Consider the following 15,213-nt stretch of genomic DNA (forward strand, 5'->3'; position numbering starts at 1 on the left):
AATTTATGCCAGACGAAGCTAAGTTCATGATACCCGAACAACTCAAAACAGCAAGAAAGAAATTCACTAGTACAGTAAATTAAGAACTCTGCGGCTAACAGACTCATCAGAAAGCAGAGAAAGGGCAAGCACTATTCTCTTCCTAGCATCTCTATCATAACAACATGTGGGGTGACAAGACTCCAGTTACCAACTGCAGCAGAGATAAGTGGCTTTAAGGAAGCCTTCTTTAACCACTTTGATTCTATTTTTAGACAGTACTAAAATAAAGCAATAAATATTTTTTAAATCACCCAGTAGTATGTAGAACATAAACAGATATTTGATATAACTGATTTGGACCCTGAAAGATATCACAGTCTTTATGCGCAGTAACTTGTTGACTTCTGCTAACTTACTACTCAAGGTTGACTACTTGCACGGACTGTAACTCTGCAGAACAAGACAGATAAATTCTTACTATGATGTATTAGGACTGCAAATTTGTCTACCAATATGCCTGGTTGGGATAAACCTGCTAAAAAGTACTCGAAAAAGAGTAAAATACAGTCTAAAGCCCAACATGATGTAAGCTACGGCCATCTCACAATTGTCCATGCACATTCAAAATGTTACAATGAGACCCTGATTCAAAAATACTCTACAGAACTACCACTGCTCTCTGTCTCCCAACACATACTCTTCTCCTTATTCCCTACCCTTAATCCCCTACCTCCGTCATTGTAAAACTGGACACCGGCTCTCACTTTCTCTTCATTTTTACACCAGTGCAGCTGCAGTTAGCCTAGCTTGGCCACTACTCAAAGCACAACAGATGTCTTTCACATCATTTGAGTAACTGCATATTGACTTGTCACCTCCAGAAAATTTTTGCCGGTCCGTTAATTAGCTGGCAGCAATGTTTACTCACTCTGGGGTATATCTTTAGAGGGTGGTGTGGTTTTGGGGTTGATTTTTGACTTGGTTTTTTGTTGGGTTTTTTGTGTGTTTGTTTTTTGTTTTTTTTTTTTAGTTCATTAGCAGTCTGTTCCTAAATACTTGACTATGGCTTGTACATCAAGGATGACATCCAAAGTACTGCTGACTCTCCAGTTGTCTTGCCACTGCAGTAATCTTGGGATTAAAAGCATTAAGATGGTGCTGAGGGCGAACTACAAATACCAGAGGCTACCCAACACAGGTCATGGAAGAAGTTAGTACAAGGACTCATGTTGGGCATGTACCTGCTTGTTTCCTACAGTCCTCTCATGTCCCTACCTCACTAGCACTGCAATAACTCAGCTTCTTCCCTGCTCTTTAATATTTCCCCTAGCTTCTTTGCTGCAATGGTCTTTTTGGTTCGATTTCTGACAAAGACAGAGCATGTAAGCAGCAGACACACGCTCACACTGACTAATTTGTTAGGGGGACATTAAATATACTGTATGACTAGCAATGTTAGACTTGTATCTTCTTTCTCATTACAGTAATCCCTTCCCATGTCTGCCTGACAAACGGACCAAATGGTTTTGTGGCTCATTTGGCGTCTCACTTTTCTTATTTCTCAAAACAACCATCTTTCCCATTATGTTCCATGACTGTTTTTGCAGAAAAATTAAATCCCTCCTTACATTCCTGAAAACAAAACTGATACAAACTGCAATACTCTAACAGCTCCTTTAACTTTCTAATCAATTTATAGTGCACAAATTAATACTACCTTACTGTCTGAACATACCTTTTGAAGGCTTCCCTAAGGCTAACATTCAAAGAACAGATTCTTTCTCCGTAAGACACAGAGTCTTCAAATACATCCTGAAGATCTTAACATGAGATCCTGCAAGCCTGTGGTACTCAGTAGCTCAGTGTGCTGCCGAGCACACTCAGACTGTTCAAAGGCAGTTATGCTGTTGGAAGGTGAGCGCATACGGAGAGGATTGTGCTGGTGTGCATTTCCATGCCCAACTGTTGCACAGATACAGCCAACGCACCCTATTTCAGAAACAATACTGAAAAATTACAAAGAAAAGGAAACAGTTCTGTAGAATTGCTATTGCCATTTTTTTTTAATAAGGCTTTTCACAGATGCACATCAAAGCTACATTCTTATTACTGTCATGATCCATCTCCTATACAAGCCAAGCAAAAAATAAAAAATAATTACTAGATTCAGCTTTTTTGCTTCATAATGACAACCCTAATGTTGATAATATTATCAGCATTGGGGACGAGGCCAGTTGAGAATAAAGTACCATTGTAATAAGCCCTACCCCTACAGTGAGAGGTAGTAGCGCCCTGGAATACGCATCAATATTCTGTTGCAAAAACTTATGTATCTGAACGCTTCACAATATTCGTGGTCGCAATAGAGAAATATTTAACATTTGGTAAACTGAGGCAGAAGAAAGCAAATTCTCTGTTAAAGGAGGGAATCACACTCCCATGTGCTGATAGTAATCAGTGGACCATCCTTGTTTTCAGGACCGAAATGGACAAAATGGATAGGAGAAGAAAGCACCTACTACAAACTGATACCCACATTACACTCAACATTCAGGTCTCCTGAAATCCAGTTTATTGCCATTTAGGTTACACCAGCTATTGTACTAATACTCTCCTACTGACATTAGGCTTGAAACAAAAGTTTACAAAATAGAAATGGCGGATAATCAGGCAAAGAAGCCTCACCTGAATGAGATAGTGAGAACATAAACGGAGAAGCTCCAGCAGCTGCAAATGACTCCCAGCTGCTAGGACATCCTGTATCACCCCTGGTTCCAAGAGGATCTGTAAAGAAGAAAATGGAAGGTTTGCCATGGAGAACTCAGGGTACTTGTAGAAAATACTACAGACCTTTGTTATTTCAGACATTTAAGTCAACATAAAGAACAGAAAGAGTACAATTAAGCATACAGAGGAGTATTTGCAGGACACGTACAGAGTTTTTAAAGTTCACCTGAATTGTCCAAAGGATTTTTAAGCAGATTTTCCTGTGAGAGTTCATAAGTCACATTACCCCCTAAATTCTTTAAAACTAAATGCATATTATTTATTTAAAAAAGAGGCTTTTCAAATTAACAGAACGTCCTTTTGTTATCCATATACTTGGACACTTCCATATATACTGATGAATCAGACAACAGAATTGACTCAGAAGTCTTCAGTATTAACATTATTCATGCTTGTAAAAAATATACAGGCTAGGAACACCCTTCCCATTCTGCACGGTACCACTTCATAATTTTCCTAACCACTGTCTTCATTTTACAGAGCAAGGCTGTGAAGGCACAGAGTGAGCATGCTGCTGTGGAGGTGCCAGAAAGAGCTTAGAAACCAAGACTGATTATCCTGTCACTTGCTCACATGAAACTCCTACTCATTTCAATTAAAATCATGCCCCGGCAGCAGCCAGGATAATTGGGCCTCAGCTCCTAGCCTGGTGTCTTGGGGTCAGCTTGTTAGAACATCCCTTTCAGGACACAAAAAAGTCTTTGGGAATACAGACACTGGTCAACTTCTTATCAGCAATCACATTAAAAATTATCCAAACTAATATTATTTAAATATAAGTGGTGCAGCATCCAACAAAAATCAGAAAGGTATAAGAAAAATTATTTTTTCAAAGATACTCAGTTTATTCAGAGTTTTATCCTTCCTGTATTTCCCCTGGCAACTGTGGTTTTACACCACATGAGGTCAGTCTCTCACTGCTCCAACAGGGAAGCAAAGCTTTTTTTCAGATCCTTTTTCTTCTGCCCACACAATTTAGTTTTATCTCACAGCATCATTTATATCTCAAATGCAGTGGAATAAGGAGGATGGCAAACAAAAGGAAAAACACTCATCTGCACCTTTTGGAGTTAAACTGTTTTTGAGGGAAATGGAAAACACACATATGCACTTCTTCAAGCAAAACCACAAATAATTTCCAACATAATAGCTATATTAGGAGCAGGAGAGAAGGAGATTGATTCTTGTTTATATCAAGAACTCATTTACACTGAGTTCTGTCAGTGTATGACATGCTTAAAGCTTGTGCAAATCACTATATATTCATATAGGTTTTAAGTGAACATTTATGTAACTTACATACTGTATAATTCTTTATCTAGCTAGCTAGACATTTAAGGATCTTAATGTAAATGAGATGTAATGTAAATTGTGCCCAGCACAATTCAGGTTTTTGGCTGGTGCTAATAAGGGTGCTATGCATGACAAGAGGTAGTTCGATGGAAAGTTAGAAAGGATTTCAGTAACAAAAATATCTCCAATGGGTATATTTTAAGAAAATGAGCAGCACTGTCAAATGTTTTCAAGTGATAACTCAAAGTCAGACTGACAAAACAAGCTGGTTTAGACGTTGCAGTGCTTGTGTTCATTTACACTGAGGACATTGTAATCTGATGTCATATTACTTACTAAGTGCCAGCCACCAGCTTAGCAATGTTAAAGACACAATATGAAGAGAACCAGAACCCTAAGCAGATTACTACCTTGTAGGCATAGGCAAACTATATTTAACTGTTATAATATTAATGTATTTTAAAGCTACAGCAATCCATTTACAAATAATTCTAGTAGCATTATGAGATGAGAAGTAGGACAAGCGCCAAGGAGCGTGACTGGTTACTACCTAGAGGTGATTTGCACAAAGTCAGCAACAAAAGTGAATTTGAAGGTGACAGATATATTTCTTACATGTTTTTTCATTTCATAGAATAGTTAGAGCTGGAATAGACCTTAAAGATCACCTACTTCCAGCCCCCCTGCCATGGGCAGGGACACCTCCCACTAGACCAGGCTGCTCAAAGCCCCATCCAACCCGGCCTTGAACACCTCCAGGGATGGGGCATCCACAACTTCCCTGGGCAGCCTCTTCCAGTGTATCACCACCCTGACAGTAAGTAATTTCTTCCTAATATCTGATGATCTTCAGGCTGGTCTTCTCCAGGCTGAACAACCCCAACTCTCTCAGCCTGTCTTCATAGGAGAGGTGTTCCCAGCCCTCTGAGCATCTTCGTGGACCATGCAGGATTTATTCTGTTGAGATAATATGTTCACCTTTGTGTTTCCCAAGATAACTCAGGAACGTCTATTATGACTCTTCCCAAGACTATCTGGGACTATCTGAATTTTTATTCAATACTCATATGGATATAGGCAAAAATACTAATTAATCTATGCTAAATGTTCACCATCAGCAAACTGCACGCTGGGGAAACCCACAAGAGGAAGAGAAAAATAAGTAAAGAAGGAAGAAAATGTTGCAAGCCTTTCTTCTACTGAAACTGAGGTAATTCACAATTATTCCACACCTCTTAGCTTCTATACATTAATACAATTACTTGATTCTTATTAATTATACAGCATAACTGTTTATATGCTATACAGGCCATCTAGTTGAATCTTAACAGTAAATGCACATAAATAACGCTACATGCGTACCACAACTACACACAGTGACTGACTCTCCTCTGTTTTTCTAACCCTCAAAACAACAGGTCTGAGGTCTTCAGAGTGATGCTTATTGAAAATTAAGGAGAAGGAAACTAAGATCGAGTATGGATTTACACTTTCAAAATTCATCACAAATAATTACTGTGAAAACAAGAGAGAAGCTTAATCATTTTCCCTACTGCATCCTCAACACAAGGGTTATGAGGCATAATTATCAGGGCAGAAACTCAGATTAATTTGGAATCATCGACTTCAGACAAACTTTGCAATCTTCACCAGTGAAGGATGTGCCTTCACACGACACATGCCATCTTAAGACTGGTTTCTGTGCTAATTAGATGCAATTCAGGTATTGCACCTGGCTGCATTTTACAATCAATCCTCTATTCAACCCTTATTTCTGAAGGTTAATTTTCATTATGTTCTCGACTTTTCTCTGGCTCGTGATGCTACCCAAGAAAATCAGCGTAACCACCTTCTCCCTGTATGTAGTGGGCAGATCTTGCAGATAGCCTGAGTAACTTACTTTCCCGAGCCACCAGGTCTGACATACTGCTTGTTTTCAAACTGATCTCCTTTGTCAAGCTATTTTCTCCTCCCCCACAATATCTGTATTTTCAGAAAGGAATCCCGTTCTTCAAGGCAGCCATTCTACCCCCCATCACCCCACAAACCCTTTACAAAGCATGCACTAAATTCAGTTCTCTCCCTCTTGTGGTGAGATCCATAAACCAAGGGATAGAAAGGATGCAAAATTTGGTGTTTCTTTGCAACAGAATGCTGAGTTACAAGATCTGGAAAGGCACAATTTTTTAGATCCACATGTCTTAGACATACAATTTAAATCTATATGTAAAGGTATCCATTTATTGAGGAAAGATGCTCTGCAAATGCAAGAATTAGAAACTTTTGTAAATTAAACCTAATCTTATGAAGCACAATTCTGAGACAGAAAAGGGAATTCTATAATCAGCCCCATGGTCACAGATACACATGGCCCTGAACTCCCTCATGTATACCTACCCTCTAAGCAGCAGTTCTATAACTGGAATTCATTTCCTCTTCCCCCAAGATTTCCCTCTTCCTTTCCCAACACACCCTGCATCCCCTCCAACCCAGTGCACGTTAGGGCTCTGGGTAAGCATGGAAAAGATTAACTGGGATCACACATCTTGCCTCTCTCTTCAGTTTTCTTTGGGAGACTTCTTGGCAACACGCAGCAACTAGCAGCTATGACTTCTTGGGCTAGGAGCAGTGTATGAACCACCATCCTTTCCCAAGGACAACTACTCATGCCTCACCTCCACACTGCACAGACTGAGAACATCCTCCTACTCTTTTAATGCCTCCCACCCCCCTACAAACTAACCAGTATAAGCCAACAAGGAAATTGTATGGTCATAGCAAAGAGGGCAGTAATGGACAACAGAAAGCGAGGAGGGAACTCCTTAAACTGTCCTTCTCAACAAAGAAACTTACAGCCTGAGGAAGAAAGTAAGGTCCAGATTAACTATCACCTCTATGGAGTCTCATGAGATTTATATACGGAAAGAACAATTAGATCATTTAATCTATTCCCTGTATATTGCAGGCCATTATATTTCATCCAGACACTTTTAAAGACACTAAAGCTACTTTAGGCCCAAGCAGGCTAAACTGTGTGCCTAGACAAAGACGGAGAGATTCCACCTTCATTCCAGCTACTCATTCCGTATCCCTGTAGTTCCGCCTCATTTCCATACAGCTATTTGTCGGGCCATGAAATAAGTGAGGTGGTGACATGATTCACATTAAAAATAAACCAGCATTATGCTATAACAGTAAGAAAATATGTAATGTCATGTCAGAAAATTCTAGAAAGTAAACAATATTGAATTTAACACAGAAAACAAGAAATAAAATCCTAAGATTCCTGCCAGTCTGATGCAAAAGAAAATTCTTTCTTGACTCCACTTGCAGTGATCGGCATTTCAAACAAGACAGGCATCTAACAAAAGTACCACTTGTTTTTCCCCTCTGGAGACCATTCTGTGTTCTTCACAGCAATCAAAAAACCTAACTTTTCTTTTAGAGCAATTGAGACTGCATTTCACTCGCAAGCAGTTAGCACTTCTGCCTGTCTCCGCGTTCATTTGTGCTTCAGTTGAATCCCGAGCTCCTTGCATGTTGAGGAGTGCTGCTTCAAAAAAGTGTGAGCGGGGGAAGAACGTTCTAGTCCCCTGCAGGCAACTGCCCAAAGCCCTGGCACGTAATGCTGATAGCACTTGTTACAAAATTCAGATGTCTCATTAGCCAGTTACAGAAGGAATCAAGACCAGCATTTCTCTGATATGTGCCATAATATTTTTCCAGAAAACTAAATGAAAATCTGTGTTAAGTGCACAGTATATAAATCACAGAATCATAGAATATCTCGAGTTGGAGGGCACCCATAAAGATCATTGAGTCCAACTCCCGACTCCTTACAGGACTACTTATAACAAAAACATGCATTTAAGAGCACTGTCCAAATGCTCCTTGAACTCTGACAAGCTTGGTGCTGTGACTGCTTCCCTGGAGACCCTGTTCCAGCAGCTGACCACGCTCTCAAAGAACCTTTTCCTAACAACCAGCCTGAACTTGCCCTGATGCAGCTTCATACCATTATGAAGGAAGTATCATTATTATAAGTAAGATTCCAAGCAAATTCACTATTTTTTGGGAAGCAGTTTCGTTACCTTGATTACTTGCAGCTCTAGAAGAGCTGTCTTGTCCGTAGCTATCTAGAGCAAATAACAGGACACATTTAACTTTCTCTGCAATAAACTGCATAAGCTGAGTTAATTAAGGTTTATATTATTCTAAGCCTTCTGGACAATCTTTAGCTGAACTGTGAACCTAATACCTAGTAGCTGTAACCCAGTGCTAGGCACAGAAACAAGATTATCCTCCTGATAGAAACAAAAAAGGAAATGTCCAAAACTATCAAATTTATATATTTTGCTTTGCAATTGCATTGCAAAATGATTTTACTAAGACATAGTCCTGTAATCAGTTTTCCATGACCTTGGCATGTTGTCCCAGGTAAAAATGAAAGAGGACAGCTGAAGTCACTTTTGCTAGGGACACCAGGCAGTTTAACCAAACTCTAAGATCTATTTTGATCAAAAGGCAACCAGTGGAAATGCTACACACAAGACACAAGAGGTCACTTACTCAAGAAAAAAATCAACCATCACAACAGAGCTTTGCAATACACCTCATCCACAAGTGAGCTAGAAAGGATTAACAGAACAAGAGGTGCTAAGATATTGATAGCTGCCTCCTCCTGGTCTTAACTGAAAGCGACAGATGAAGTACTGGTTGATCACTAGAAAAACTGTCACCACCAAACTAGGGGGGGGGATGTGATGGGAGGTGAAAGCCAAGATCCTATAAGGCAATCAAAGCAATTATCAAGAGAAACAGTAGTTGTACTTAAAAAAACATTTATTTCTACTATTTCTTTACTATCTGAGAAGACCTTTCACTCTTTCATGTTTTTTATTAAAAATAACTAAGTTGAAAGAACAATTTCCCAAAGGACCTGTAACATAATACTTTACCTAACCATGGGTTTGTGTGCATGAATTTGAAAAAAATCACCACATGGTACTCCTACAAGTTCACGAAACTTGTTTGGTAAAGTGATAATAGCTGTTACAGGGTGACAGTTTTTAAACTAATTGAATACAAGGTAAAGTTAGTAAATAAAGGCAGTAGTTAAATAGGAAGCACACTGATAATGCATTAAAGTAATATTGAGAGCAACCTAAACACACGAATTAACAATATACCTGAAAATGCCACGAAGTTCTAGATTTTTAGCTGGAATAATATACTGATATTACCTTTATTAAAGACTACTGTTATGTTAGCGTTTATGTGAGTAAATGAAAATCTGCTAAATATGCTAAGAAACAGAAAAAGTTTAAAGCCTATTTTCAGATCATTATAAATACAACTTCATATGTGGCTTTCAAGAAAAGGAAACATTCTAAAGGCAGGGTGTAAGGCTGTGTTAATCCTGGGCTAAAACGATACCACAGGACAAGCTACCCCAAAATTCACTTTTGGAGAAAGAGCTGAACATAAAACATCTCTTATATAAGGCCCGCCTCACTGATTATTTCTTTTCAGCTTTGGTAATTCAGAATAATTTTGTAACTTTAAGAAGACAACTTAATTTCTGCTAATACAGAAACAAAATATTATGGTTTAGAAAAAAGAAAAGAGAAAGACGAGTCAACTAGGAAAATAGAACGTGGTCAGGAGAACTTGGTAGTAAGCCCCAGTAAAGCTGCTGGTTTGCTGTGGTGTCTTTGGAAAGTTATTTTCTCCCAAAATAATTTTCTGTCTATGATGCAACAAAGTAAGGACAGTTGATTACTTGCTTTTGTAATGCGTTTTGAGGTCTTCAAATAAAATTCTATCTAAATGCAAAATATTTCTATTACCATAGACTAAAGACATACGATAAAAGATAATTACAAAGAAAGATCCAAGTCAGCAAAGCATTTCAGTATACACAGGACTCCAACTGTGTATTTGGATTCTTGTTGAATTAGGATCACAATCACGTACTGCAAACTAAATCCAGTGTTCTTGCACAATTCTTCTCTCTTGAAACTATACCCCAGTACCTGTCAGCTGATTCAAATGATGGTATCACTTGGGTTTTACATATGTATATCAGTTCAACATAAATGATGTAGTTTGCTGGGCCTAAATTTGAGGAGGAATGCAAGAGCCTCATCTAAAATGAGGATCCTCAAATTTCAGTTGAAATCACTTACTCAGTCCCACAGCACTTACAGTTTATAAGAGCCTGTTTTCAGCGCTGAAACTTTCAGATGCCCAAAGGTTTTTTTTTGGTCAAAAGCACCTTTTCTTGTAATGACGAGTGACTCGCCACTCAGCTACACTGGCCTATTTAGGGGCTATCCCATTCCTCCAAATGAAATTATGTCTCTTGGTAACAGAAGAGTTTAAAACAAAATAGTCAAAAAGAGCAGACAACACTGCCCATGACTCTCTAACCCAGTTGTTAAGACTCTGACAGATGGAATTGTGAGCTCCAAAGTCTGCACTAAGAACTGTTTCTCTATATTAATAAACTAAAATACATAGTTCCTGTATTGATTGTACTTCATCCATGTCCCTTCCAGCGCACTTCTGACACTTGCAAAATGACTCTGTGAGCAGGAAGGGTGAGTACGCTAGTCACTGAGACTCTGGCCTGGCCTGGCCTTATTGCTGCCAGCTGTAAAGTAAACAAGAGAATGACATTAAAGCCCTTTTCTGAAGAAAGGATGTGTCAGCTACAATGGAAAAAGAGTCAACTACAACGGGAAGAGTTCTGAATTCTGAATATGGGCATTGCATGGTAAAATGCCTACGGCCATGAAGGAACGTAATTAAGACATTTTTTTGCCAAAGATTTCATTAGCAGAGGATTACCGAGAACTTAAACGTATAGAACAAAACCAAATTCTGCTCCTATTCCTTTTTGTTATTTTTTTTTTATTTCTATATCAGCATTTCTTTCTTTGTGATGATTAGGGACCATAGTAGTGGATTAATTCATTTGGAATTATGATATCATTTAACTTGAGTTTTACAAAAATCTTTTGTTCTGTTGAACAATTAATTTCCCTTAAAAGCAAAATATTTCCAGCACTAATTATGATAAGGCACTGTCTGCCTAAATAAAAAGGAAAATAAGTTTGTGTTTGAAGTCTGCAGGCATAACTCACATTAAAAAAAAAAAAAAAGAGAAAAAAAGGAGGCAAGGATGACAGAGTTTTCACTTTGGATTGCAATGTCATGCTAAAAATGAAATTTCTTAATTTTGATAACTTTCATAAACTGCAGGCATCAAATATTGCCATCATGCAATATTAAATATTTCCACCAGGTGTCTCCAATATATTATTTTACACAGAAAGTTACATTTGAGTTACTACACTTCAAACTGAACATAAATTTGGCAAAATATTAAAGAAATAAAGAGAAGACACCTGAAACTAAGTAATTATCTGTTTAGACATGGATACTTGTCCCTAAATTGCTGCCAGTTCCAGCGTTACCTAAAGAATCAGCAATTTTTTGGACTAACATTTTGGCCAGACTTTTTTTTTTTTAAAAAAAAAAAAAAAAAAAAAAAAAAAGAGAGTTCATGGCTTTCACTTTTAAAAGGCGCATCAAATCATGTCTTGATACCCACATTTTCAGAGCAATATAAGGTTGTAATTGGCATAAATGAATTTTGGGTACTAAGAAATAATTTATTTGATTTTTAAATCAGAAAGAGTTTGCAGACTCAAACTAAAGATTACTCTGATTTCAGAACTCTCTCTGATGTAAGCATGCAGTAATCCAGTCATTTATTAATAGCCTTTGTGGATTACTCCCACTCATTACCTTGAAACGTTCACACAGATTCTGTCAGCCTGAGTCAGTACGTAAGCAATGCTCAATACTTATAAAGCAAATGCCAGAGGAGCATCTCAAGGACAACAGGGAAAATCCAACACTGTTAATTCTCAGACCAGCATATCACTGAGTTATGCTTGAAAGGCATCTTTGTAAGAGAACTCCTACAGAATCCTTCTCATTTCTCTGTCCTTCACAGTAGCATGTGGCGAATCTGACAGACACGACAGAGCAAACTTTGCCTTATAATCACTTATATAGACATATATCTATGAGCAACTGTAGATATGTGCACATCTATATTTACCTCAAGAAGCCCACTCATTTATTCAAAGTAGATTATACTTGAAAATTAAAGACTCAAAAGTCTCTAAAGGGTAAAGGATAGAAGGCACATATGATTTACTAGGGACCTGAGGATACGATCCTGGAAGCAACGGGGGGCAGATTGTCGGCTTACATAAAAGCCAAATCCATCATTTCAAGGTTCTCAACGTATTTTACATAGGTTTTTAGACTTTGAATTTCACTGAAAGATACAGGAGTATACCTATTCACAGCAGACAGGACAGGCCAGATAGGAATCAATTACAACCCATCTTCTCAAAAGATACTTCCATCTAGTTGCGTGAGTTCTCTCTTCAGAATAATCGACCTATAGTTTCAAATTACTAAAATGATACAGGTTTTCAACAGCACAGGAGACATTCAATTTTATCTATCAAAACTTTCAGCTGAAAGAACAAAAAGCTTACCAATGGCAACTTATTTAATGAGATCTTCAGCCAATTCACTAATATAGCATGGCATCTCTGTCTCTTGTTTATATCAAAGAAATCTTTGAACAAGTTATGTTCTCCATAACAGCAGAAACACAGTTTCGAGTGTTAATTTCTAAGGCCAATGCCAAAGTATAACTGTTGTGTGGGCTGGTGACAAAAACAGCTTCTTTAGAACAGGCAAAAAAATTTTCTTTCCTTATTTTTATTCAATGCCCTTTGAAAAAAATTAAGGCCATATACTCAATCCACAGTATGGAAGCAGATGCCTTAAACTCGTACAACTCAACAACTCTTCCAGAATAACATAATATGGATTTAAGCTTTCCATTTCAAAATTAACTAATAAACAAATAGACATCAATGGATTCAAGCATTATAGCAATACTTCCAGAAATAGTTTGGTTATCTCGCATTTTAGTGTTTAATGCAAAAATAGCTGGGTGTTCTGAGCTCACTATCCATGAACTCTGAACTGAGATGAAGTCATACAGCAACACTGTCCAAGCATTCAGTGCAGAGATATGACAGGTCATATATACTTATTTTTTGGCAGGGGGTGGGAGGAAGAGGAGCATCATTCTGCATTTTCCGAAGTAACATAATGTGATACATAACCTGCTATCATAAAAAGTGCTACAATAAAGATATATAGTACCTACAAGATGCTTGGACTGCGTGCATCCAGAGAGTAAGAGACTACTTTTCCCCTCAATTATATCATTTGTCATCATCATATATAAACACAGCAGAGTTTTTAAATATTTATTATTACAAAAACACTTAGGGTATTTTTCCTTTCTTTACATTTAAATTAGCATGCAGAATCAACTCATATTAAGTTTTTAGGAACAGCCAGACCACCATAAAAGGGCCATACAAGTCCTACATGGTTCACTACCTGGCAACAATGCACATAAACAGTGTTTTTATTAGATAATCCTTCTAAAGAGGGGAAAAAAACCAAACCAAAACAAAACAAACCACCAAACAAGCCAGTATATGAAAAGTAAGTTCTGTTAAATCAAAAGACCTTGTAGTGGGCAGTGCACAGGAAAAATAACTTTTAGTACCTCTGTAAAGGTCATCTTCAGTTTTTATTGCAGTTTGCTTTCATTTGTGTCTCTTAATTTGAAGAGCTGTACAATACCTGTCCAGTATATGCAAAGTCCAGGGCTTGTTTTAAACCGAGGCTTGTGACGCCATGCAAATTCACCTCATGAGCTTCGCTTTCAACCATGCAGAGACTGAACATTGCCTATGGAAAGAAAAACAATGTTATTAACCATTAAAAACAATGACCACTGAAGCTCCAGGAAGAGGAGGACTGATTTTTCCACCTTCACTATCCTTTGTTTTTCCTTGGATAAGAATTCTAAATAGCAACAGATTTGTGAGTTAGAATGAGATCTATACCAAGTTTTCGATACTAACTTCATAGCGATCAATCTCGCAACCAAGTCCTTTTACCAATACATACGAAAACTTATTCTGGAAAAACTGAAACAAATCCCTTTGGTCCATGTATATATTCTTCTTGACTAAGTAATTCAGGTGAAATCAATGGGAACAGTCACACAATAAGGTATCATTCAATAAAAAAAGATAAAGAACTGGAGTCTGGAAAAAAAAAGAAAAAAAATCTACACAAGCACCACTAGAAATAATACTTATGTACAGTATCATTATATATAGGAAGGAACAATAAGCCATACACAATTATTTGTATGAGAAGAGGTAGTTAACACACCATCTTTTATAAATAATCCTTTCCAAATAAGCATCTCAGACCGGAATGTGAACAACATAATACTCAAGTTATTGAATGAGGAGGAAGCATGGAGATGCAGTCACCTAAACTTATGATCTCCCCCTACCTGTTATTGCCCCAGTTCCTCAGATCATAAAACCTAAACTGAAGATTGGCCAGGTGCTATTGAACTTCCCTGAAAAAAGTACTGAGGAGAGCAACTGTCCCTTTCATCCAGTCTTACTTTCCAGATCATCAGTTTTCATTGCACCCCTGGACTGAAGCAACCCTACTCAGTCTCTAGATCCTTGTAGAAATCTCTTTCTTCCCATCTCTGTTAAACTTAGATTCTTGTCTTTGCCCCTCACTCTTCCCTCCCAGCCTGCACTCCCACTGCAGTACCCCTACTTACGACTCCATCCCTCCTATCCTAAGTCCCATTCTCAATTCCTTGTCATTCTCCCACACATTTTTTAACAAAATATACCACTCATGCTCTTTAGACAATAAACTGCAAACAAACTGAACAGTTCTACAACCTGTCATTGCTAAAGAGACTCTAAACTCATTCCCGGCAGGTATTGTACCAAGCTTAATGTCTCTGTTGAGGCTACCAAACTTCATCTTTGAGAACTCCAGTAAAGAAGCACTTCTTAGGAACACACCCTCTGCTACTTCTGTCTCTACTCTGGCTGATACCTGCAGAAGCTGAGGCAGTGAACAGGTGCACTGGATTTCATATGTGCAACCTGTCCACCAAGCACTGTTGAATTTAATGGAAAAAATAAGACCTAC

General features: G+C 38.0%; 1 protein-coding gene across 2 annotated transcripts in view; it reads right to left on the minus strand.

Moving 5' to 3' along the window:
• The window catches only part of KLHL32 (kelch like family member 32), a 130,172-nt gene that overhangs the window by 61,735 nt on the left and 53,224 nt on the right, over positions 1-15,213 (minus strand). For both annotated transcript variants that reach the window (XM_054196991.1, XM_054196992.1), the window contains 2 exons: positions 13,819-13,926; positions 2,668-2,766 (listed from right to left, as the gene is read on the minus strand). In XM_054196991.1, the coding sequence (XP_054052966.1) occupies positions 2,668-2,766; positions 13,819-13,926 (207 nt within the window). The remainder of the gene's footprint in view (positions 1-2,667; positions 2,767-13,818; positions 13,927-15,213) is intronic.

The sequence above is a fragment of the Rissa tridactyla genome, chromosome 3 (genome assembly GCF_028500815.1).
Source record: "Rissa tridactyla isolate bRisTri1 chromosome 3, bRisTri1.patW.cur.20221130, whole genome shotgun sequence".
Taxonomy (NCBI): domain Eukaryota; kingdom Metazoa; phylum Chordata; class Aves; order Charadriiformes; family Laridae; genus Rissa; species Rissa tridactyla.